Source organism: Cinclus cinclus, chromosome 2, assembly GCF_963662255.1.
Source record: "Cinclus cinclus chromosome 2, bCinCin1.1, whole genome shotgun sequence".
Lineage (NCBI taxonomy): Eukaryota > Metazoa > Chordata > Aves > Passeriformes > Cinclidae > Cinclus > Cinclus cinclus.
In genome coordinates this window covers 78,599,846-78,624,192 of record NC_085047.1, presented here as the reverse complement: position 1 = coordinate 78,624,192, position 24,347 = coordinate 78,599,846, and the positions used below count along the sequence as shown (strand labels likewise).

Here is a 24,347-nt window from a genome sequence, read left to right as displayed (position 1 = left end):
GGGAGAAGTGAAGACAGTCTTAAGCTCCCTTGTGGTTTGCCTGAACTGATAACAGCATGCTCTGACATACAGATTTGATTGAAAGAAGTGTATATGGCATGCTGTTTTCTTTGCGTAGCAGCAGTGATTTAAAAATTTCTTCCTCGTATTTTCAGTTTTTTATACTGAAGCTTTTTGTTTCAGTCATTGAAAAGCACATGTAGGTCAAGTAAAGAAGTGTTTGCCAGTACGAACTCTGTGCTAAGCATTCTGGGAGACTGCTTTCTTGCAGCAGATGAGGATTCTTTGTGGCTGGCAGCAGAAACTGCAGCAGTATCTTTGCAGTTTCCTTTCATCTTTGATTATGTTCTGAGGATCTCTGAATACAGGAGCCCTTTCCATACCCCCTTGGAATATCTTTTCATCTCTGTGGTGGAGTACAGCACATGCTGAAAGCCTCCTATCTTCTACAGCTGAGGTATCCTTTGCTTTTCATCGCCCTCTGATTTTTTTGTCTTCAGCGGCTGGATTTTTTTGGCAGTATTTGGTTTAAGCAAATAGGATTACATTTCAGTAGCTGATGGTTTCTAGTCGAGGAACATACTAAATGTGGGACATAATGAGGATTGTACAAAGAAATATTTCTGCACAGCACAGGAAAATTACTCGAGTCGAGCAACGGAAGAAGACATTCTGCAAATGCAATCAGGGCTGCTAGAAATGCAAAATTCAACAGATTGGGAATGGGTTGCACGACAAGTGTGATTCTGTTTAAAGGCATTCGTACAGTTTTTGAGAGAAACTGTGGTTATATATGCAAACAGCAAGGGGAAAACAATGCCCTTGAATACACAGCATTCAGCTTGCCAGATGAAGATTCAGAAATATTGATTCATTCGTTCCTGGTAAATAAAAACTTGTTTTATTAATAATTTTATCTGCTAATTAAAAGCTAAGCTAAAACCAGAATAGCATGTTTATTTAACATCTGCTATGTACTGACATACATGTGTATTGTGTCCTGGTCTTCTAGGATGTTAGTGCATGCATGTGGCATGTTATGTATGTGTGCATACAGCTGTAATGGTAAAGCTTAAGATTCATATTCCTTATATAATTTAGATTTGTATTGATAGCTCTGAAGAGTTTCCACTCTAATTGTTATAGAACATTGTCTGCTGTTAGATCTTTCTAAACATACTCTTGGCATGTATTTGGCACTTGGACTGAGGAACAACTGATGATTATGTTATTTGAAAAAACTAAGGAAGACATTGTTGAGGAAACAGTAACCCAGCATTTAAGGTTTATTGTTTTCTTATGGATTTGAGTGTATTTTTTTTTTCTCTGAAGCTGTTTAACTGTTCTATTTCTGTTTAACTTACTGAAAGGGATAAAGGAGCATTCTAGAAGGAAAAAAAAAATTAAGGGGAGCAATAACTGTTTCCTGAACCTGCTTTGCTCTCAGAGGCTTTTTAGGTGTTTCCTGATGTAAAGAAACCAGACTTTAAAGTGAGACTGTGGTCTTTGTACCCCCCAGGTTAATGACGTGTTTGTGCGTCAGGTGTATTACTTTTAGGCTTGAGGGGGTAGAATAGCAGGAGCTAACTAATGTTGCTTCACAGTTGGGCTAGTTAAGGATTTAAATATTAATTCAAACCAATTTGAGTTTACTTGCCAATTGCTTTGTCACTGGCTCAGTAGTTGGGAAAAGAGGGGCGTGGTACGCTGAAATAGCTGGACTGATTTTGAGCTTGTTATCTTGCTGGCATACCCATGCTGTGCAGTTACAGCTATGGAAAGTCTCTAGAAATTTCATAAAGCTTTTGGGTTTTTTTGTTGCCTTTGTGCTGTTCAGGTTCTTTTTTTGCTGAACTGAAATTTAAGGGGAAAAAAAGGTGTGTGGTTGCACATGTGTGACTCTATCTGTACACGTGTGTGTATATGTATGTACACGTATATGTATATTTCTATACATGGATACACACACAGGCTCCTAGGAGAGAACACAGAATAATCTCAACTGTCTTCAGTTGCTTAAAATAATTTATAGCATGTCTATTACCATTCATGATAGCATTGCATTTGCTTAATATGGTTTGATATTACAAATAAAAATGGCTTCCTCTGGTTATTATAAGCCTTTTTACACTGTTATCCATTTTTAAGTTAGCCTCATACAGAATGTTGTTGGAAATCTGTTAAATTCTGTGTAATGAATAGTTTCAATAACTTTGGTAACCCATTGAATTTAAGACCTAATACCCTTACTGGCCTGGAATTCTACATATAGTTGGGCGACTGAATGAAAAAATCCTTTTTTTTTTTTAATGTAGTATTACTTACTGTAACTTGGAGTGTGCAGTGACATTTTTTTGTATATATTTCTTCTTTGTTTCACATGGTACTGTTTCAGCAATATTTTTTTTTAAATTTATCCCTACAGAATTGGTACAAACTGGCAAGATTAAGCACAAAATGTATTTAATCTACCATTTACAACTGAAGTTCCACGTCTGTCTCTTAGGGGGTTGGGTTTTTTATTTTTTTACTCCAAAATGTCTAGATGCTTTTAAATAATGATATTATTTTTAAAAATTTTCCTCTATGGCTTGTTAGCTTGGTTTAACTGGAAGTAGTGGATTAAGATATTTTTCCAGGAAAAATACCTGAAGGCTGGTACGGAGGAGTGTGTGGAATCGAGGGGTCAGAATGAACTTCTGTTCATTGTACTGGACCAGTGTAGTCCATAAGAATAAAAGTCAGGGTTTTACAGGACAAATCCAGGACATTGTTTAGAGGTCATGCTCTTGATAATCAGAGCTGGCACTGGCTATTGCTTTCTTAGGTGCTGTCTGAGACTGGGGAGCAGTTGCCATAGACTTAGCCCTGAAGGTTGGGAAGCAGAATTCTCTGAAGAATGGGAAGAAGGGGAAAGATACTGCAATCCTGGCAATGGCGACAAGTGATTTTATGGAATTCATTGAAATATATAAGACATATATCTCTTAAATTACATGATGTCTGTACTCTTTGCTGTGAAAGCTGGCTTGTCTCACTCTTCCTTCCAAAGTGGTGGCTTTCAGGGGGAGAAATTATGTTGCTCCTCATTGAGAAGCTGTGCATGGAGGTGAAGGCTCCGGGAATCTCATGTCACAGATAGAGAACCAGACCAAAAGAGCGATACCAAAAGCAGTGTCACTTGGTTGTGTTGTTTTTTTATTTTGGTGATTGTTGCAGCAGGTGCGAGTGGGTGTGTGGTTTCGCCTCTTTGTCTGTGCTGTAACACATACCTGAGCTGCAGTGTCTTAGCTTAGCCTGTTTGGCTGTAGCTCCTATCAGGTCTGTTCAGCCACTTTGGATCAAGTATCTTCTGATACAGAGCTATTGTCAAAGCACCGGTGAATTTCAGGGAGTCCTTTCATTTTAGAGCACATTGATCCTCTTGTAAAAACAGTGTTGAAAACCTGAAAGTTTCCAGTGAATAGGAAGCTCTCAGGAAGTAGCTTCCCTTGAAGGAAAAATCACCTCCTCTGAGAAGAAAGTAAGTAGGCAGAAGCAGTTGATTTAGCATATGTTTTTCTTATTTACCCTTAACCCAGATGTCAGGAGGTTAACTCTAAAGTCTAATTTAATCTAATTACAGTTTTATCTTAAGTGACCCTGCACTTTTGATTGCTTGAAGGAAAGATAAAATAAAGCCCATGTGAGAATGTCTTCTCAGAAGTACAGTTTATTTCTGTCCATCTTATGTCATTCACACTTGCAATGAAAATACTGTATCTTAGCTTCAGGATCATTTCTAACCTATCACTTTGTATTGCTAGAACACAGGGTCTTGTGGTGTCTTTGAGTCCACATGGATAAGGATCTTTATTTAAATAAAAGATTATAAATTTAATTTGAGAGGCTGTTAACAGTCGCATCAAAATTAATGAAATTATATTTTCCCCAAATGCCTATCTTGGGCATATTTATTTTTGGCAAGTGTTGAGAAAACCATTTAGTGTGCTTAATTTTGTAGTAAGTTGAAGGATATAGTTCCAGAATACTGGCTTGTATGCTTATCTACATAATTTGTTTTAATTTTCCTGTGATTTAAAAAAAAAAATAATTTTCAGAATTATATTGCACGTCGTTTATTTTTTATTAAAATTCTTTTTTAAAAAAATCGCTGTATAAGCAAACATTATCTCAGAGTCAAATGTTGATGTACAAATTAGGTTCTAAGCACCTGTTTTGTGTGATTGATAAAGGTAGCAAATGAGCGAGGGTGAATGACGTGGTGATAACAGAGCTAGGAAAAATTTAAAAAGTTTGAGGCTTGCTAACAAGCCTCTTGAAATATTCAGTGATGGAAGAAGCTGGGGTGATTGGGCTATAAGCACCTATGGAAGAGTTAGAAGATTCTGAAGCGAGAAACTGCTGAAGGACATTAACTTTTTTTTTTTAATCTATATTTTTTCTGAAAATTGTAGAAAACTCCTTTTTTTCCATGCTTGAAATGCTTTCTGCTCCATTTGCTTCTAATGGCCTATTCAGCACTGCCATTTCTCTCATGAAGTTGTAGTTTGGTAAATGTACTTAAGGTAGTGTGATAGCTGTAGCTTGTACAAGATGGGGCCTAATAATTTTAAGTAGTCTTTAAATTTGTTATGTCTGACATATATAAAATATCTGTTACTTAAATTGCACTTACACAATTTCTGGGCAGAAATGTGGGGCATTTTGAAATAGTACCTGTACAGCTTTTAATAGGGTAGATTTAGGTGTTGGCTGGAAACAGAACCTGCTGTGTTTTAGTAGCTACAGTGTCTTAGTCTGTGTCACCAGTTGTCTTGACAGCAGCATCATCATTAGGTGTTCCTGAGTTTTTGGTGACTGCTTTTCCTGTGCTGCTTATGAGTCATTTGGTTTATTAATAAACTCTGACATCTTTAAGATACACCAAAGTCTGGGTATGTGGGAAGATTGACTGATGACAGCAGTGAGCTACATCACTCTGGAAATAATTCCACGGAAGACATTCAAGTTGAAGATATTTTGATTTCAAAATAAACTGTATATATATAATTTAGACTAAAAAAGATTCTCCTTAATTTGTGTTATATTTTAAATAAACCTTAAAGCCTTCATTTAATAAATTGCTCATATTAAGGTGTGTTCTTGCTGTCTGAATTTGCAAATTAATATCAACTTGTTTATATGAGGTAGAAAGGTTTAATAGAAATAAAGTAGAATTATAAAAAAGGAGAGAGTTCTAAGGAAGTAATTGTGCTGAGTAAGTGGAAGATTTTTTATTTTAGTATGCTCAAAGAGCTTATGCAGCAATTCTGTAATGGTGTGCAGACAATTTGTATGGGTTAGTCTGTTGTTACACTTGCATAACTTGCTTCAACTTGTAACTGTATTGCGAGTGGCTTTTATTCATCAGCAAAAGGAGCATTCGGCTTCATTAGGCCTCTTAATGAGGAAGAAACAGATATGTATGAGTACAGCATCTAACTGTGGCATGGCATTTTTCCATGGGTCGCTTGAATTAGAGCACTTATTTTTATCTCCTTTCATCTTACTGCTCTGGCTCAATAAAAACCTGGCATCTGATGTGCTGACTTGTAGTTTTGGCTAAATCTCCTGATGGTTTCTGTAGACTTCTTTTGTTTTGACCTTTCATTAGGTTCCTTTGGGAAGAATGCTCTAATGTCCATGTCCTCATATCCCTGTGCCCTCTCAGCAGGGGAAATTGCAGCACATGTTCATGAAGTGCGTGGCATCTGCATCAAATACACGTCTTTGAAAGATGCATGAGAGGTCAATCAGAAACAGGTTGGCAAGCATTCAGTGCAGTGGTATGAAGAAGATAAGATTAAACATTTTATTTTCAGGAAAAAAATACTTAGGCCTGGGGATAAAATCAGGATAGTTGGTCAAGTCTACATGTGTAAAACCATTTTTCATCCATGACAATAGATGTTGGACCAGCACAGAAAGATTGGACCAGTTTACAACCAGGTAGAAAACCTGTTCCCTTCAAATGTAGCAAAAGGGTATCTTGTGCTTAAAGAAGTTAAAATGGGTGGAGCTAAAAAAGCCCCAAGGAGCAACACAACCCCATCAAACAAAAAAACCCAAACAAAAACCAACCAAACAAAAAAACCCCCAGAAAACAAAAACCCACCCCTCTCAAAAAACCCCATACCGCCCTAAAAACCCCATAAAAAAAAAAAAAACAAAAAACAAACTCCTGAAACCCTCCTGTAAAATTTTATATGGGTTTAAGGAATGAGAAGATTTCTGTGGTGGAGAAGCTGCACAGGTGGGGCTTTTAAGACCAGAGGTTAGACTTAATGAGTATATGGAAAGGAGTTGACATCTCTGTTCTTCTTTCTCAATCGATACTTCTATCCACTTGCTTTAGGAACAGCCCTCAAGTGCTCATTTGATTCATCTATGGATGTAGGTACCCTATTCTGTCATGAAATTAAGTACAATTAAAGTAAGTCATAATTGTTTGATTTGGAAGGGACCCCTTCCATGAGCGGCTTGCTCAGAGCCCCATCCAACCTGGCCTTGCACACCTGTAGGCATGGAGCATCCAAACTTGTCTGGGCAACCTGTGCCAGTGCCTCACCACCCTTGCACTAGTGAATTTCTTGCTAATACCTCATCTGAACCTCCTTCAGTTTAAAACCCATTCCCCCTTATCCTATCACCACAGGCTCTTGTAAAGAGTCCCTTTCCAGCTCTATCATTGGCCACCTTTAGGTACTGGAAGGCTGCTTTAAGGTCTCCCCAGAGCCTTCTCTTCTCCAGGATGAGCAATCCCAGCTCTCTAAGCCTGTCAGAGGGGTGCTTCAACACTGTGGCCCTCCTCTGGTCCCACCCAACATGTGGGTCTCGTGCTGAAGACCCAAAGCTGGGAGCCACCTGCTAACTCTTACGATGTTCTTAAAACTCTCCAGTGTGAAGTCTGAGACACTTCTGTATTTCAGTTGAGGGGCAAACAAAAGTGTACTCTTACTTTAGCTCAAGGAGAGAGGTGAAATACCATTCTCCTCCAGGAGCAAATAAATTGTTCTTCTAGAAAGTCATGTGAGATTGGTGCTACACAGTGGGAAGACACATTCTCCCCTGGCTTGCTTGGCACAGAACTACTTCCATTTGAGAGATCTTCAGACTTGGGGGTGTGATCCACTTTTTGTGTGTCTGTTCTGTCCTGTTAGTTTCTGATAGTCATGAGGTCCTGTCCAGTTAGGAAAAAGCCATCTTTAGTCCAATAGTGTTCTCACAGTCAGTCTGCTTGTGTATGTCCTGTCTCTAAGGACATAAGTCAGAACCATAGTTAATTCAGAAGGGCAGTTTTATTCTTGAAATCTCCTATACTGAACTCTACTGATTTGTTTTCTTGAATTTTTTTCCATGGGACCTTAAGGAAGTCCGGTTTTGCCCAAAAACGGATTCCTACTAAGATGGTATGAAATTAGTTTCATCACAAGTTGATACTTCATAGGTTATGGTATGCAGATACGTGGACAAAAGTGAATCTGTATTTTGTTTAGCTCTGCTGTGATTTTACTTACTTTGGTTTTTATTTGTCACAGTGTAAGAGTGTCCAAACTAAGCTACTGTATAATGAGATATACCATGTTTGTGTTGACAAATTTAGCCAAATTCTTATTCTGTGAAATAAAGCTTTTAAAAATGCATTGTGCAGAATCACTGTGGATCCAATAGAGACATTCACTGGAAGAATCCTTTAACTTTATTATGCTACTAAAGAAAGGGGTTTTTTATTCCTTCTTGAGTGATAGTATAGACCTGTACAAGGTATTACCTTTTTTCATTGATGTAACCTACTCATGATTGAGATCTCTTCTGTGTAGTATCTCAGCATCTCTGTCCTATCCAGGCTACTTAACTCTCCACCTAAAAATAGTGTTTTGACAGTAATTTTACCTGCAATGCAAAATTTAAGATTGTGTCATTCATACTGATTTCGAGATTTCTCTACAAAGAGGGGTTGTTGTTCTCTGCGTTATAAAACAGGCTTATTTCTTGCTTTGCCAAAGGAAGTGTACATGAAAAGTTGCATTATATGTAGCACACTCATATCTGTGCTTTAAGCATTTTCTTTTCTCATCCCTGTTTCCAATTGAGAATGTTCTCTTTATTGGTGGGACTGCAAATTACACATTTTTGTTTGCCATGGAAGGAGTCTTCCTGAGTTTTGTATGATGTTTTTCTGTTTCATCTGAGTGTAGTGTGGAACGCAGGGAATTGCCAGGTGAATTGTGTGCTGCATTCCATCTGCTATCAGGCTTTTTCTTGAACTTGTGAATATGTTCTTCCAGGGGAGCACTTATCTGTTGGTCACTTGTGAAACTTGGCAGCATTAAGATATGTATAGCTGCAACACTGAATCTTCCACTGACTTGTGAAATGTTAGCCTTGAATACAGCTGCAAGGCAGGCTGCCAAGTGTGGGAGGGCAGTGTGGAATATCTGTACTAATACAGATGAGAGCAAGAAGTACTGGCTTTTAATGGTCCTTGTCACTCTGCTAAAGTGGGTCCATATTTTCAGATGAGCCACTGCCTTAAAAATCCAGCCCAAGCCAAAAACTAACCAACCAAAAAAAAACCCCAAAGCCCTAAGAAAACAAAGCATCAACCCCCCTCCAGTTATCCATCCCTCTCATTTTTGAATTTTTTTCCAAAGATTCTGAGTTGCCAGGGAATTTAGAGCCACCAAGTAGAGAGCTTAGCCGCAGAGCAGAGAACAGGTGCAGGGTTTTAGCAAATATATCACATCCTTCTGTTTTCGCATAAGGACATGTAAATCTACAGCAGTATTATTTCTTCTCCTACTCCTCCCAGTTGCTGCAGGTTAAGGACAGTTCTTTCCCTAGAACAGCTTACAGAGGAAGTTTGATGGCTTTAATTATAGCTAGTAGGTTTAGTGCTCTTGACGCAGATTTTAAGTAGGACTTGAAGCAAAGGAAGGGCCATCAAACCAAACTACTCAGATTTTAGGTTGTTCCTACAAGGAGGCTGGGTAGTCATCTTTTCTTCCATTAACATTCAAAGGAAATTCTCATATGCTGCCTGTTCCATTACCATCACTCACTTTTTATTATGTGATGTTGTGCATTAGCTAAGTAAGTTCTTGAATGAAAAGTGATTTGAAGGAATAAGAGAGTGTATGTGAGGAACTTGTCTTTTGGGCAGCAAATTGGCTGGATGAATTACTGGGGTATGTCAGAAATACTGAGAACTTTGTTACCTGTGTAATTTTGTAATTACTTAGGCTGTTCCTTAGGAGTACATGATGCAAGAAGAGAGCCACATATTTGGCTGTTGGAAGTGGTGTGAAAACTACTGTTGCTAAAAGTACCACGTGAAGACCTTCAAGCTGCAATGTTTGTAAAAAGATAAATTGCATTAATTCTGTAATAATGTGAGTTACTTTGCAGATAGGTCACTAGCTAGCAATTTCCTGCAGTTTTGGGAGCCGTGTTGGAAGTATAGTCAGTTTTTGTACAGTGACATTTTTCGTGTGTGCATTGTTTTCCTGGATTTTCTGTTGGCTGTTACTGAGGTAACTAACTGACTGATGCAACAAATTGAATACTTTTTTTGTAACTGGTTTTTTTTTTCAGTTGCAGTTAAGGGGGTTAAAATTACCTCTTTATGATGATAAAACTACCTATTTTAAGATGATAAAAGTTTCATTATATCTTAAAGTTCTGGTTTTCATATTTCACTTTTTGAATTTTAATGTGTTATTGGTAAATTGTTTCAATACACTATTAAAGTAACTTAAATATTTTGACTGTGTGATGCCTGGATAAATAACATCTCTTGGGATTTTGTTTGTTTGGTTTACTTTGATATTTTTGCTGTGTTTTTCTGTTTGTTTGTCCGTCCCGTCCCCTCCCCCCCAAGTATTTTTAAATGAATTAAAATCTTGAGGTAATCACTCAGTCCTCAGCAGAAAATAAATGTTGGAGGTACACATCAGTTTGGCAGTTAAGGTCTGTTTCATGCAGGATACGATTCCAGAGGTACTGCCTCACACTTCTGTTTTTGTTAAATGAAAGTTCTTCTGACAATATATCTGTGAGTGAAATACAAACTAGAAATTATGTTAGTCCTTCATAAGGAGAAATAGCTTCTATATCTTTAAACTGGTGTTATAAAAATGTTAGCCTTTTGGCTTACTTTTTGTCCCTCGTCACATTTTGAGAAGAATAGGAAGAATGGCAGGGAAATAAAATCACATTTATACTGAATTAAAGCAATCCAAATACATTCAGGAGAAGTAACTGACCAGGGTGAAATCATGTTGGCATTTTGAAGAAGAATCCTTTGTTAAATTAAGCAGAAGAAATGCTATTTGCAATGTATATAATTTTAAAGTTTTTATTAGTGTGAGTGTTCACAAATGCCTTTTGCATAAAAAGGTTGTGCATTTCTGGTTTCAGTTAAGTATAATTGCAGACCATCTCAATGAAACAAATTCCTGTTTGGCAGCTGCATCCTCAAGTAATGGTGTAATTTAGTCTAAGCTGTTCTGTGCTTCCGTTCTCTGAAAACAAAGGGGGCTGGTGCAAAATAAAAAGTGTAACTAAATGTTCTTGAACTATTGTCTACCTCGCTTTACACAGGAAGATCTGTTTTGTAAATTTGACTAAACTTCTGGTTTCCTTCTTAACTCTTAATGAGGCTCCATAATGTTCTGTTTTCTGGAGTTCAGTTTCTCACTATAAGAGAGGCAGCCTAAAAAGTGCATGAATTGAACGTGTATTTTCTAGAGAAGAAATCAGAAACATAATAAATCATTATTGTCTGGACTGAAATGTTATTATTTCTTTCAGTCTACTCTTTAGAAATGTACTTGCATTGTGGATGGGAAGGGCAAACTCTGTCTCAGAGTTTCAATTCTGAATTGAATTCAGAGTTCAATTTCAAGCGTGCAGGCTGAAATAGGAGTATGTTACACAAGTGTGAGAGTGGAGAGAAGGGGGAGAGAAAGGGATATCAATGTCTTAGGTCTGAAAGATAAGAAACCTATGCCTTAAGTTGTGCCTTCTTAAAAATACCAGCAATAAAGGAAGATATTTGTGCTTCTCCACAACTTCATCTGCTTTTTGCAGTTTAAGGTGGCTTTCTCTTCTATTAGAGAGTAGATAAAAGTTCATGTCAAGTTAAATTTAGGATCTAAGTTATACTGAAGTGAGATAACTAACTGTACCAAGAGAACTTAGAACTGAGTGAAGGTGGTGGCTTAGTTTCCACAGCTGTATGGTTCCTGAGTAGACATAGAATCTAAAATAAGGATGTGTTTCTCTGGGGAGCTGAATTTTCTCTCAGATGTATTTTTGCTTGGTAAATACAGCTACTGAGGTTTGTGAACTTGGAGGTTGCAACTCAATAGTGCTGAAAAGAAAGAAAGGGAAAACCAAAATATTCCTCTCAAAACTACTACTGGGGAAGCTGGCATAGTCAAACCTTAAAAATTTTGCAGAAATGTCAGTTAGGTCGCATACAAAATGGCTTTGCAGTTGCACAGAAATGTTTCCAATAAAACTGGTCTTTCTTATTTTGCTGCTGTATGTGTGTGCTGAATACTGTGAGTAGTGGTATGGTAAGAGAGTAGGTTGGGTTAAAAAAGCAGAGTTCAAGCATGAATTGAGTTTATGTTGTAATTGAGGAGAAGAATGAAGAGAGCAACCACTGAGCACTGTTGTAGCTTGGATATCTTGAGGCCAAGAGACACTTCTGCAAGCTGTTCACAAGACAAGGGTGACACCCTGCAGGGTTTTGTACTGGCCAGAGATGGTGAGTGATGGCTGGCTGGTCTTCGTGGCTGCAGAAGGTTCTCCCAAGTGTCTTCTCTCAGAATGTCTGAGGACTCTGTTGCATTGTCTTCTCTGTGTTTTTGGATGTTGATCAGTCATGGACACCTACAGTGTTGAAGGATTGTGAGAAGTGAGGAATGAGCACAAATGTGCAATACAGGAGTGAGCTAACTGGCTGAAGAGAGGAAAGAGGCAGAGGGATACTGGTAGTTGAAGAGTTAAGGTTTTTTTAATTTTAGTTTGAGTTAGCATCATTGTGGAGTATGGAAGATTTTTACTGTGACGGCAGCAGTTTGGTGTTAAGCAAAACCTTTAATACAGATTAGGGACTAAGATAAAAAAGGTCATGCCCACTCTACCCCCAAAAAAGAGCAACATGTCTGTTCAGGGCATTGATCATGCAGAATGTCCTTGATTTGTGGTGGATTGTTGATAGCACCTGAGTAAGTGACATTAGTGCAAAATAACTTTAAAGGCACAATACTTAGGGTTTTTTACTTCTAAAAAGACACAGCTGTCAATAATAGACTAATTCTTATACTAAAAATATTTCTGAATTATTAAAGCCCTGATTTTATACATGCTGTAAAAGACTCAGCCTGTTTTACGTAGTAATTTCAGATACACACGTTCTCTTTTGTGTTTGGCTCATAACCTTAAGGCGTTAAAATGGATCCACCTTTTTTTTTTTTTTTCCCCAGAGGAATACAGCATGCTTAGGGGCTGGCTTTTGTCTGTCATGCATTCCCACCATAACAGATTTAGCAAACTGCAGCTGAGAAGTTAGACTAGTTTGTACTTTGTGCTGCTTGTGCCAGGGGAAAAGCTTTTATTTTCACTGGATCACTGGCATATTGATGACTTTGATGCCAAAAAGCATACAGTTTTGCTGCTGTCTGTATTTTCAATGAAAGAATGCAGGCAAGAACAAACAGAAATCCTAAGAAAGAGCTTTCTATAGAATCTCCACAGAAGGGCAAGGATGCAGGTCCTTGTGAAGTGCAAGTGGAGAGTCCTGTGGCTGTGCTGGTAAGAATTCTTTAAACAAGCTGCTTCTTCCCTTTCATAAATCCAGTTCTGTCTGTCAATGAAAAACTTCTCCATCTGATGCCGATGAGCAGTTCCAGCACTCTTACTTATGATTAAGGTTTAGGTTTGATTCTCTGTGTGTTGTCTGCCTTTTTAATTGATATTTGCTGTTCTAGTTTACCAGATCTTTGGTTCTCTTTGAGTGTGACTTTGGAATTTGGCTTTCAGACTAGCTGCTTTTCAGTCTCTTCTGTCTAGCATATTTATGCAGCTCTTTGAACCTAGCATGAAAACTACATATGCTTTAAAATTCTTTCTAGCACCTTTGTTTTTTAATTGCCCAGTATATCTTCCAATTAATGTATCTTTGAACTTCCTGAAGTGTGTGTGTAACAGTTAAATTTTACTTCAATGATCAAAGAACTATCTAAATAATTAATGAGTATTCTGTTAAAAGGCCTTACATTTCTATTATTTCAATCAACATTATTTAGGAATTCAAAGTTTTAAAATAGTTTCCAGTGAAGGCAAAGGGAAAATTTCTGTATGTGGGATAAATAATCAAATAAGAGCTATGTTTTCCAAAACACTGCTAGACACAGTTCTGCTGGAACCTTAATAGTACAGCAAAAGAACATAGTAAGTGAGCTGTAATGAATCCACCAACTGTCTTCAGAGGAGGATTGGTAAACTAATACTTACATATCAGTAGAAAGAAGTACTTTGATAGTTCTTACTAAAAATTTCAACTTTATTTAGTATTGTTTCATGTTTAATTGCTGCTGCTGATGGTCCTGTCTTTGCGTGGGGTGGGGTGATCCTCAAATTATGGTGTCCTCCCCTCCCTTTTATTTGAGCTTCACACGATGTATTTAAGTATTGAACTAAGACATTTTGGCCATCTGTATTTACTAATACTCATCTGTAGCTTTTGGAGAATTTTTACTGCGTATAACTGAAAGCTTACATGTGTGCTAGTAAGACAAACTTTCTTTTCCTTGTCACTGTTCTTTTTTAGTTTTGTTCTATTCAGAGAGCTGTTAGTAAAATGTGGGGGTTTTTTGGATGGGTGTGTTCTGATTTCTGGTCCAGATTTTCATCAGTACAATATGAGCTAATCTTGTGTGTGCTTTCCTGCCTTTGGAATGTTTAACTTTATTTAGAATTGTTTTTATTCCCCCATGAGTACTCAGAGAGGATATTAGTGTTTCTGCAGATACTTGGAGTACTGTGGCTAATCAGCAAGGCACATATACTTACTTAAGAAGAAAAAAAGTATAAAACATTACTGTGTTTACTTATCACCATTTGTTAAGTACCTCCTTATAATTTTTCAAATACTACTTAATTTAATGGTCATGGAATAGTATACCACCAGTGTTTGCTCTCATTTTTTCATTTTTGGATGAGGTACAGGCATTCACCACAAAGGTCAATATTTAAAGGGAAGACCACTGAAGTTTTGCATAGGTCACATTAAAAATGTCTTCACTGTTATTTCAGTTGCTATTTTGGTATTAACCTGTACAGATATATATATATATACACACATATATATATATTCACAAGTGTCTACATAGCATGATTATAGATCACTTTCATCTAGTTATTGAGGAAAGCTAGATGAAGTGGTGCAAGTAACATGCAGCAAGTGTGCTGCCAGGCACAAAGCAAAAAGAAAGGTGGTATATTTCATTTGACATTGACATTTGGGTCCATTTTTATTTCACTGGGCTGTGATGTTGCACTACATTTTGACTGGCACAGTGGATGTACCCTGTCATTGGTGCAGGGTGCAGTAAGGTAATAACTAAGACTGACAAAGTTGCTAGTTGCTGTAACAAATTCCAAACAGCAGAATTTCTTGTTTCCTGGGTTGAAAATCTGGGAATTACATTGGATAGCAATCCTCAAAAGCATATGGAACAGTAGGCTTCTGGTTTACTCTAGTAATATTTCTCACTGACTTTTGTCTAAAACATTCTTTCAAGCATGGATGTATCCCTTTTGTGCAAATATGATGTGATTTGCCTAGCACTCAATTTAGGTATTCTTTATTAAGATGAGATAGAATCATCTATCAGGAAGCAACAGGTTTTTTGTCATATTAATTTATGTCATATTCATTTAATTTTTAAAAATGTAGTTCACTGGGAGTCTGTTGGAGTGTTGAGGGACTGGGTATTTATAACTGGAAGCATCCCATGTGTTATTGAAACAATGTTATTTGATTGAGTGCTGTCCTGAATTATATTTTCCTGATCATGTGGGTGGGTTTATAGGCAGAGTCATCTGCTGCTTTCAGTGCCAGTATGTCAGCATGTGTGCTCTCTTGTGTCCCTGTGATTTGAATTACATTGGGTCATAACTTTGCTCTGGAGGTTAAAGAGCCCATGGAAAAAAACATTTAAATTTTCCAGGTGGTGCCTCAAAACCCTGCTTGGGATTAGCTGCTGTTGTGCTAGCTGTTGCAGAAGTTACTGGATGAGTATGCCTGCTGTCCAGCTGCACTTTGATAGTCACAAGTACTAACTGCTTATCAAAACAGATGATGTTTCTGGGGAGCTGGATGTTTTGGAGGTCATATTTCTGCTTGGAAGCTTGCTGGCAGTATAAAATGTAATGGTTAAGAGTAAATTCTAGGATGCAAATAATTTGTTGCATTAATTTTTAAAACCTCAACCTGGGCAATTTTTTTAATACTTATTGTGGCACAGTAAGATACATGGAGCTGTTACCCATGTTTAGTATTAAATAATCTTATTGTGTGTCCAGAGTGGCTTTCCTCAGGCCACTACTGAGAAATACATAACACCTATTCATCTATTTATATGCTGCTTCCTGCTAGTGCCTATGGCTCCATTTTATTCCTCGTGAGAACTTGTTAGTTTTCAGGTGTGTATGCAAAGATGTTTTTATGAGGTAAATAATGTTGTGGAGCAGAAGGCTAACAATATTCAGTATGTTTAGCCTTAACATCTTTTATTTTCTGAGAATTGGACAATAACAATTGTCTCAGTTAAAGCATGCAAGAAAAACATGTACCGTGGCATTTTTTTCTGTAATATATAATATAGGCAATCACTGAAGTCTTAGCTTAAAATTTATTTTATCTGATAAATTTTGACACTGTTTGTCCAAATATATTAACTGTATTCAGACAGATTAAAATGCTTACTGTGTGGGTGTCACGACTGCTGTTTTCTGATAAGTTTTCATGTTTATAGTACTTAAACAAAACCCAAAGTGGTACGGCAGAAAATTTGTTCTTTTATATTTCAACTAATATAGCATTGGCTGGCTTGAGACCAGCCATGAGCCCCTGTGCTCTTAGCATTTTCCTGGATTACAGAAATAAAAATGTTGTTGGCTGCAGATTAATAGGAGAAGTTAAGCCCTATGGGAAAGACTGACTTTTAGTGCCTATAAACTTCATGTTGCAGTTTTAACTTGGCTGAGTTTTATCTGTGTCTGCTGATCCATGAATTGTATTTAACAATTGTGTAACTACCCATCATATTTTCTTTTATATTCTATGAAATAATAGACCAGATTTTTTTTTTTTCATGTAGAAGAGCCTGAGAGAAAATCTGCTTCCTTGCACTGTTTTATGTATGGCTAAATGCCAGTGTGTTGTTTATTGTTTTCTTTTTTCATATCTGGTTCAAACTGATAAAACATCCTCTTCCTTTTTAATCTGACATATGACTAAGAAAAAAATGAGGAACATTTAGGAGAAACCTAAGGAAGCAAATTCTTAATTAATTTTTACATAAATGATATTTCTGCCAATCAAGTATCTTACTGATTAAATAGGAGAGGTCTGTATTCAAAGATCTCAGCTGCAGTGAGCTTTAGATTCTTTAAATGCTTCCCATGAGGGAGGATTCATCTTCTTTTTTTTTAATCTTGTGTTTACAGCATGCAAAAAAAATGTAAGCAAAGTTTATATGCTTTTAAGATTCCTTTTAATGAATTTTATAGTTGTGGTGAACCATTTTTGTGACTGCAGGGCAGAGAGAGGCAATTAACTGGATGATTTTTAAAGGTGCAATATATGCATCTTTGGGTTTTGAATTAGCTGTGCTAGACAAGGGTGTGTGTGTGTTTCTGTGTGTGTATGCTTTTACATGCCCATGTAATATTTTTAGTTACATTGGCCTTAAAAGTCATCCTTTTCCTCTGTTTTTGCTGGTAAAATGAGAGAAGCCAGAAGTAGCTTTCTTCCAGTCTTCACCTGTCCCCTTCCCAAAAGAATTAACAGGAGGATAGACATAGCTCTTCAGCACCAGGGATGAGAGTGCTGTTCATGTGCAGCATCATGTAAAAATCCATTACCCATCTGAGATGACAACTTTCCCTTGCTGCCAGGCTGCAGAATTGGGGCTGTGATCTATCCACTTACTAGTTCAGATAGTAGATGTCCTGGTATATGAGCTTTCTGACAATATTGACCATGCACGTGTTTATTCTTTCCTTTGAAAAGCTCCCCAGGTTGCCACAAGTGGTCACACAGACGTCTGATCAGCATTTCAGACACAATCTGACTGGAAGACCCCTGGTTGGAAGGAGCTCTCTCAAGCCAGATCACCTCCTAATCTGTCACAGAAGCACTGGCTCAGTTGTAGGTCTTAGTGTGAGAAGGCTCAGAAATGTGGCATGAGAGAGGGGAAGGGTCCTTCTAGTGTCAGCCCTGCTTTTAATTAGTTTAAGCTAATTGTGAAGCCAAACCTTTTGAGCTAGCTGCAGAGACTGATTGTATACCCAAATCAAAGGGTATATGTAACTCTACTGGTCATTTTTTAGGCACAGTCTAATTTTCAGTATTTATTTTTGTTTCTCCTAAAGGTCAGTCATCCTGCACCACTCTCAAACCAACCTGTCACCGCAGCATGTTGCGTATAATTTCTCATGACAAACTTTTGAGAAGGAGTGGTCACAGGTGAAGGGCAGACTTGACCAAACGGATTGACTGGGCCACATTACTCTAGTAATCTCTAAACCTTGCTTTAACTTAAGGAAGAGTGTAATTGCATCAGAGCTCAAGCTCAGTGGTTGGCAGGTGGGCGTCTTGCTTGCCCGGATAGGTAGAGAGAGACATGTTACACTGAAAGTGAGAGAAAGGTGAGCAAAGGGGGTTTTGTTTTCTGGCTGATGTGTACTTCATTTATAGACCAATAAAGTTTGAAATGTTCTTTGTATTCTGTTATCTCTATCTCTGCTTAAGGAAAAAAATTTACCATGGACAGTTATTGCCTCAGTGAAGAGTTGGAAGAGGTGAAGTTAATGTAATTTATTTGGAATCAGAGCTGGTTATGACAATCTGTTAGAGTGGGGCTGCTCAACCTGAAATTTTGTGAAGGGATAGTTCTGCAGTGTCAGTATGTAGGAAATGTTTCAAATAGTTGCATTGACAAGTTGTTAAGGAAGTGTGAAGCACATAATTTCATTAACTTGGGATTCACTGAAGCAGTCTGAGCACTCAAATGCAAACTTGCAACCGAAATATTTTGTGTAATTAGTACATTAGAGAAAATGTAATCTTTTCTTAGGTTGTGTTTGCTTAATGCTTTTCTGAGCTAAATTATCCAACCATTTCAGCTACAGATGGGTGCATGAACATTAACTTAAGCCTTTTCTGATGGACACTGACATTAGTTCTTGGCTTTGTGATAACTCATGTTCATAAAGGACAGGAGAAGATGAGGCAGTAGCTGGGTTTCAGGTGACAAACTCTCAAAATGTGTCAGAGTACAATATGGACTGAACTGAACAGTCTTTCTCCACCTCATCTGAGGAGAAAGATGTCAAACTCAACATAATAATAATGGCTCTCAGAAGTATTGGTCTGTGCTGACTATGTTGTTATGCAGCTAATGAACTTCTAGTAAATCCTTCCTGTGTGATTGTAAATAGTACCTATTTTTCTTAACAAAGCTGCATTTTGTTCATAATTTTTGGTAGATTTTCCCAGACTTTGCTTTTTTTGCCTCTTCAGCTGTTATGTTTTGTTGTGTTCTCACATTTTTCTTCCCAATAAAACTACTGTGGTACTATGAGGGAAATCTCAAAAAGCTTTTGAGTAGCCTGTGAACTAAGCCTGAAAACTTTGGTAACTTTCTCTGACCAAAGCTTTACTAATTCCTTGGGAAAAAAAATATTTGATTCACTTTTGGATGAAGAAAACACCTGTAGGGTTTCTCAGGAATATTATTAATATACTACTGATTAACAGCAGTACTGATAGAGATATTTTTCCTGTGTAGGACAAGTAGAATTTGGAAGGTTATTGTCATGAGTTATACAAAACAGTATATAAAGTTTGTCTTGTCATTTTACCTACATTGATGATAGAAGCTGTTCTTGCTGCTGCAGTTATCTTTAATCTACTTTACTTCTAAATTAGTGTCGCTGATCTTGTGAAAGTACAATTTATAAAGCCTCTTGTAAAAAAAAAAAGTAATTTTATGTCTGGTACTGTGATGCTGAATTTTAGCTGCAAATAATTCAAGTTAGATTGTAACCCCATCTTTGCATTAGTTTGCACACTGCAAGGTAGAGCTGCCTTGTTCAGGGCTCTGTCTAAACCTGCTTTGCCATCTGACCACTTAACAGAATGCTTGGCAGGTTGAAGGTTTTTCTCTGTTTGATTGTGCAGGGGCAGCTCTAATGCCTCATCTGTGGGAAGGGTTTTTAATGTGGAATCAATGCAGTTACTGAGGAAAGCTACTTGCGCAATCAAGAGGGAAGTAGATGGCCTATGGGAATTTTGAAAAAAAAAAAGTATAAAGAAGGCGGAATGTCAATTAGCCTGCCCCTGCTGCAGGTTACTGCTGAATTAAAATACAGCTCAGTCTTTGAGACAAGGTTGTTTTCATTCCTGTTAAACCCAGATCAGTGCTCTCTGGGCTGTATCAAGCAAAGGCAACCATCAACATAAGAGAATAGTAATTTTTTTATAATTTTTTGGTTTTTTTGCAGTGAGAAAACATATGTAATTATGCTAATAAGATCTGTATTGCTGGATTTTGTGAAATAGTTCTGAGGCAATCAGCATGCTTGTCTCTAATTGTCACTTGCACTTCCCCATATGGTGTAATGTGACAAAGTCTGCATTTTGAATACTGTATGTTTTTGATGTAGATGCAATATAAATAATCCTGCCAATCTTTTAAAGAGTAACTTCTAAACTAAATCAACAATTGTAATCTTCCCTCAATATACCTGAATTTATTTTGATTTTTTTATTTTTTCCTGTAGGCAAAACCAAAGCTTATAGAACCAATAGACTACGAAAATGTCATCGTTCAGAGGAAGACACAGATTTTGAATGATCCTCTACGTGAGATGCTACTGTTCCCTTATGATGACTTCCAGGTAATTTAATCCACTCTCTTTTTGTTGTGGGGATTTTTTGTTTGTTTGGGGTTGATTTTTCTTTTTAGCACCTGTTTTTAGCAGTAGTAGCCATGAGGTGATAACTTCCTATTTCTTTGTTTCTTAACTCTCTTTAGCTCCAAAAATCCCCACAAATTTGCCATGAGTCCCATTACCCTGGTCGATTTATTCTTTTGGTTACAGAAGAAATAGCACAATTTCCTCCTCTGTGTAGATTATAAAATCTACTTCTGCAATTCAACAGTTTTACAGCCTTTTGAAGTAGATGATCAGCCACTTGTAGCTATTCCCCCCCACCCCTTTCCAGTGTAGGAAATTATGTGATGTCTGTTTGAGAAAAGCGTCTGCTTTCTTTAATTCTTAAACTGATTTCCCCCCCCCCCCCCCATTCTTAATAGTGAAGGACATGAACCTGTTCAAATGCAGTCTGCTACTCTTAGCTGCATCATCCCAGCCAAAATCAGCAAAATACCCCTTGCATAAGAGAGTTTCTGATTCGATTAAGCCAGCCTTAACCAAGCTTTGTGATAATCTTGTTATATATTTTTTAAATGACCACATTTATCTAAATAAATTGTTTATTTAAATACACCTTTAAAAATATGCTTGTAGATCTAGTTAGGATAACTACCAAGCATCTTAGAGACTGGAGTTGGAGTAAATGGTGAGGAACGTATCTTGTCCACATGCCCATACCTGCAATCAAAATGTCTGTTTGAAAAGTATGCAGACATCTGAACAGTCTGTAAATTCATTTTATTCAGCCAAGTAGTTGAAGCTAAGTTTGTTTACCATGGGGAGAGTTGATGATGAGTTGGTATATTTCTACAGAAGGACATCTAAAGTCCTATAAATGACATGTTGAATTTGTAATGAATTTTCTCTGGCCTATTAGAGTGTTTAACTGAGTGCAGCTGGACTCTCTTTTTAATACAGTCTGGGGGCTTCTTTTTCATTAATTCTGACATCAATAACTTGTAGCCTTCACACTCTGAGCTAAAAAACCTGAGTTTTGGGAAGCTAAAGTTATTTAGAGAGGAGTTTGGACTTCATGTGTTCACAGCCACACATGGAAGTTTATAGGGTGGAAGTAAGACTTATTGAAAAAGATGTTGTACTGATAGAAATTTTCAAGTATGGAGTCACCAGGATGATACCCTACCCCAGGTGTTGGCTTCAGGTCTGAAAAGCATGAGTAGGCTACACCACCAAAATCCCATTCTGTAGTGTGTCTCTTCAGAATCACAGATCAAGAGGAATCTAGGTTACTTCTGCTAAGTGTGCTCTTACCTGATTCACTAGTTCACTTACTAGGATCATTCCAGTGAACAGTTCTGAATTATCAATGGAGAAGAAATAAGCCTATTAAGAATATCCTCTGGTGTTTCATCTGAGCAGTCTGGGGGTATGTCTGGAGTGTTTAACTGCTATTTCTAGTGACCTCCTGCAATTCTTGTCCTCAGGCCTGTATGAATGAAGCTAGACCATATAGACCATAGTTCTCAGTCTCATCCTTCAAAAGGAATGACTGAGTTTTGTCATAAATTGTAATGTCTTTTGTCATCCTTTGTTTGGATTCTGTCATCAGTTTTTCACCAAGGCAGGCATTAAAGTGTGTGTTACATCGGAAGATTTCCTTCAGAGTCTCGTTTTATACATTATTTACATGAAGACTGGTTTGTACTGTCAAATGGTATTATCAAACTTTTATTTCAAATTTTATATCAAACTATTATTTATTTTATTTGGAAGACTTGCTGGCACAAGCTGACTCCAAATATTTTTGTTGTACACATAACTCTTTGTACTACTTTGATCTATCTTGCTTGTTTTCAACAACACAAAGCATTTAAATCTGTCATTCAATGTATTAAGAAAATATTCCCAAGTCAGATAACAGAAAACCCTTGAGTGCTTATTATTTTTATTGGAAAGTTAAACCTTTTAACCCTGTTCGTTTTTCCATAGCCATATTTACAGGTTTGAAATCACTAGTCATTATATAGTTGCTAGTATCATTTGAGTAATTTTTTAAAAAATGAAGGCATATTTTCTGTGTTTGTCAGTCAGCTTTGCATGTATTTTTTTAATTCCTCTTTCTTAACTCACGGCTGTCACTCAGTGTGTGAGCCAGGGCTCAAATGTTTGATACTGGCCTCTTCCCCCTCAAGAAAAATTTAAAATAGTGAGCTAGAGCATTTAGAACTACCTGTAAACACACTTAGAACTGTTTATAGGTGGAAACGCCTACCATTGTCTAGAAACCTGTTCAAGCTATTTCCTTTTAGAGCATTCAGTTTTTATCTTTACAAAGTTCTTCCTCACACTTAGGTTAAATTGATTACAGTCTAAAAATCCCTTGCCTGGGAAGGAAGCCCAGCAGTGTTAATTTATAATGACATTAAGAGTAAGGCTATTTTGTTCAACATGGCCCTATATCCAGCGCTTAAAATGGCACAGAAAATAGTTCACTAGTGATATCTAGCAGTGCTAGATATTACTTCTGGAATTTTTGGAAGATTGCAAAAGAAGCTGCATGTTTTCAAAGAAGCACCACCGATGATACCAACATTGGATTTCTGTTAAAGTTTAAATTATGTAGAGAGAAATTGGAAAGAAATATTTGTGCTTGATTTGGATTTTTTTATTTTTCAGGTAATGCAGTGAGATAAATGAAATGTAATTTATTAGGTGTGAGAAGCTAGTACTTAAGGAGAACCAATATTAATTTTTAGTCCATATCAGAAATGAAAAAGCACAGTAACTGGCTTTGTAAAATCATATATGGCTCTCTTCTCTTCCTCTTCTCTTCTTCCTGATGAAAAGTACTTGTCTAGTGAGGGGAAGGGGAAAAAAAAAAACCAACACAAAGGGAGGGGGAAAATAACTCTTTTTCTGTTCAGGTATGACTGTTCTCTAAACATGCTGTCAGAAGCACCTCTAAGCTCAAATCAATACCAAAAGAACATTTAAGCAAGGATGCAGCAGCAAATGCTCCAGTCTGGGAAAACTCCTGAAGTTTGAAGGATTGATCTTCAGCCAGCTATCTAGTTACAGGAACCTTTCCAGATTTCCACTTAACTGCATTTGCCATTGTCCCAAATGTGGTTAGCTGAGGTTATGAAAAGAGAGAACTCTTTTTATGCATGTTTAATAGCAGTTCATTTACTTTTCAGAAGAACATGATTTCTGTTCTGCTTTGTGCAGAGCTTCAAATCCAAAAAAATAGCCTTGTAAACTTTTTCTTTTGAGGTTTTTTTTTCCCCTTCATGCTATTATATCTAAATAAGCAAGGTTTGCTTTTCTGTAGTTACCAGAAGAGCTCTTAATCAGCAACTTTGACCATTATAATGGGTCCTGTTTAATTTACCACTTGAAGGTTGTGTTTCAGCTGTTTTTCACAAGCCTTAGCTCTGAGTTTCTGCACTGAATTCACTTATCACGTTACTCCCTACCTTGTTCTCAACAAATTTATGGGGGCAGATGTGTTGTGTTTGGAAAGATGTTTTGCTGTTGGCATCACTGAATTTGCTTTCATTCTTAGTAAGTGTGATATCTAAACTTTCTTCATGCTTTGTAGTATGTTCATTTTTAGCATCATTTTTGTCCTCTTTTTCATTATGGTGCCTATACAATATTTTTGTTAATTATGATAGAACCATTTTTCTGCCATCCATTGGGACATCTCTGTTAATGTTCTTGCTACTCTCAGTCACAATGCTGCTGGTTTTTCAAGGCTACCCCTCTTCTAGCCTCTTGGTGGGAAGAGCCATCTCCTTCGTAACAGTGAATTACTATATCCATTGGATACTCTTATATCCAAATTTGTGCCTCTTCATGTCTTGTTGTAAATTGCTCACCTGAATTTCAGTAATTCACTCAATAGTGAATTGGCTTCATAACTAAATAGCATTAGTTTAAAACAGGCCACTTTCATGGTAGCAGTGGTGACAGTAAAGTCATATGCTCAATGACTGCAAAATTGGTGATATTTATGTTTAAGTACACAGTGAGTGAATGATTTTAAGCAACCTCAAATCAAAGCAGTACTAGTGTGTACTTGGCAATAACTCATCCTTTAT

General features: G+C 37.2%; 1 protein-coding gene across 1 annotated transcript in view; it reads left to right on the top strand.

Moving 5' to 3' along the window:
- Positions 1 to 722: 722 nt before the first annotated feature.
- The window catches only part of DOCK9 (dedicator of cytokinesis 9), a 94,578-nt gene continuing 70,953 nt past the window's right edge, over positions 723 to 24,347 (top strand). The window contains exons 1-2 of the mRNA XM_062514862.1: positions 723 to 884; positions 20,128 to 20,244. Of these exons, the coding sequence (XP_062370846.1) occupies positions 723 to 884; positions 20,128 to 20,244 (279 nt within the window). The remainder of the gene's footprint in view (positions 885 to 20,127; positions 20,245 to 24,347) is intronic.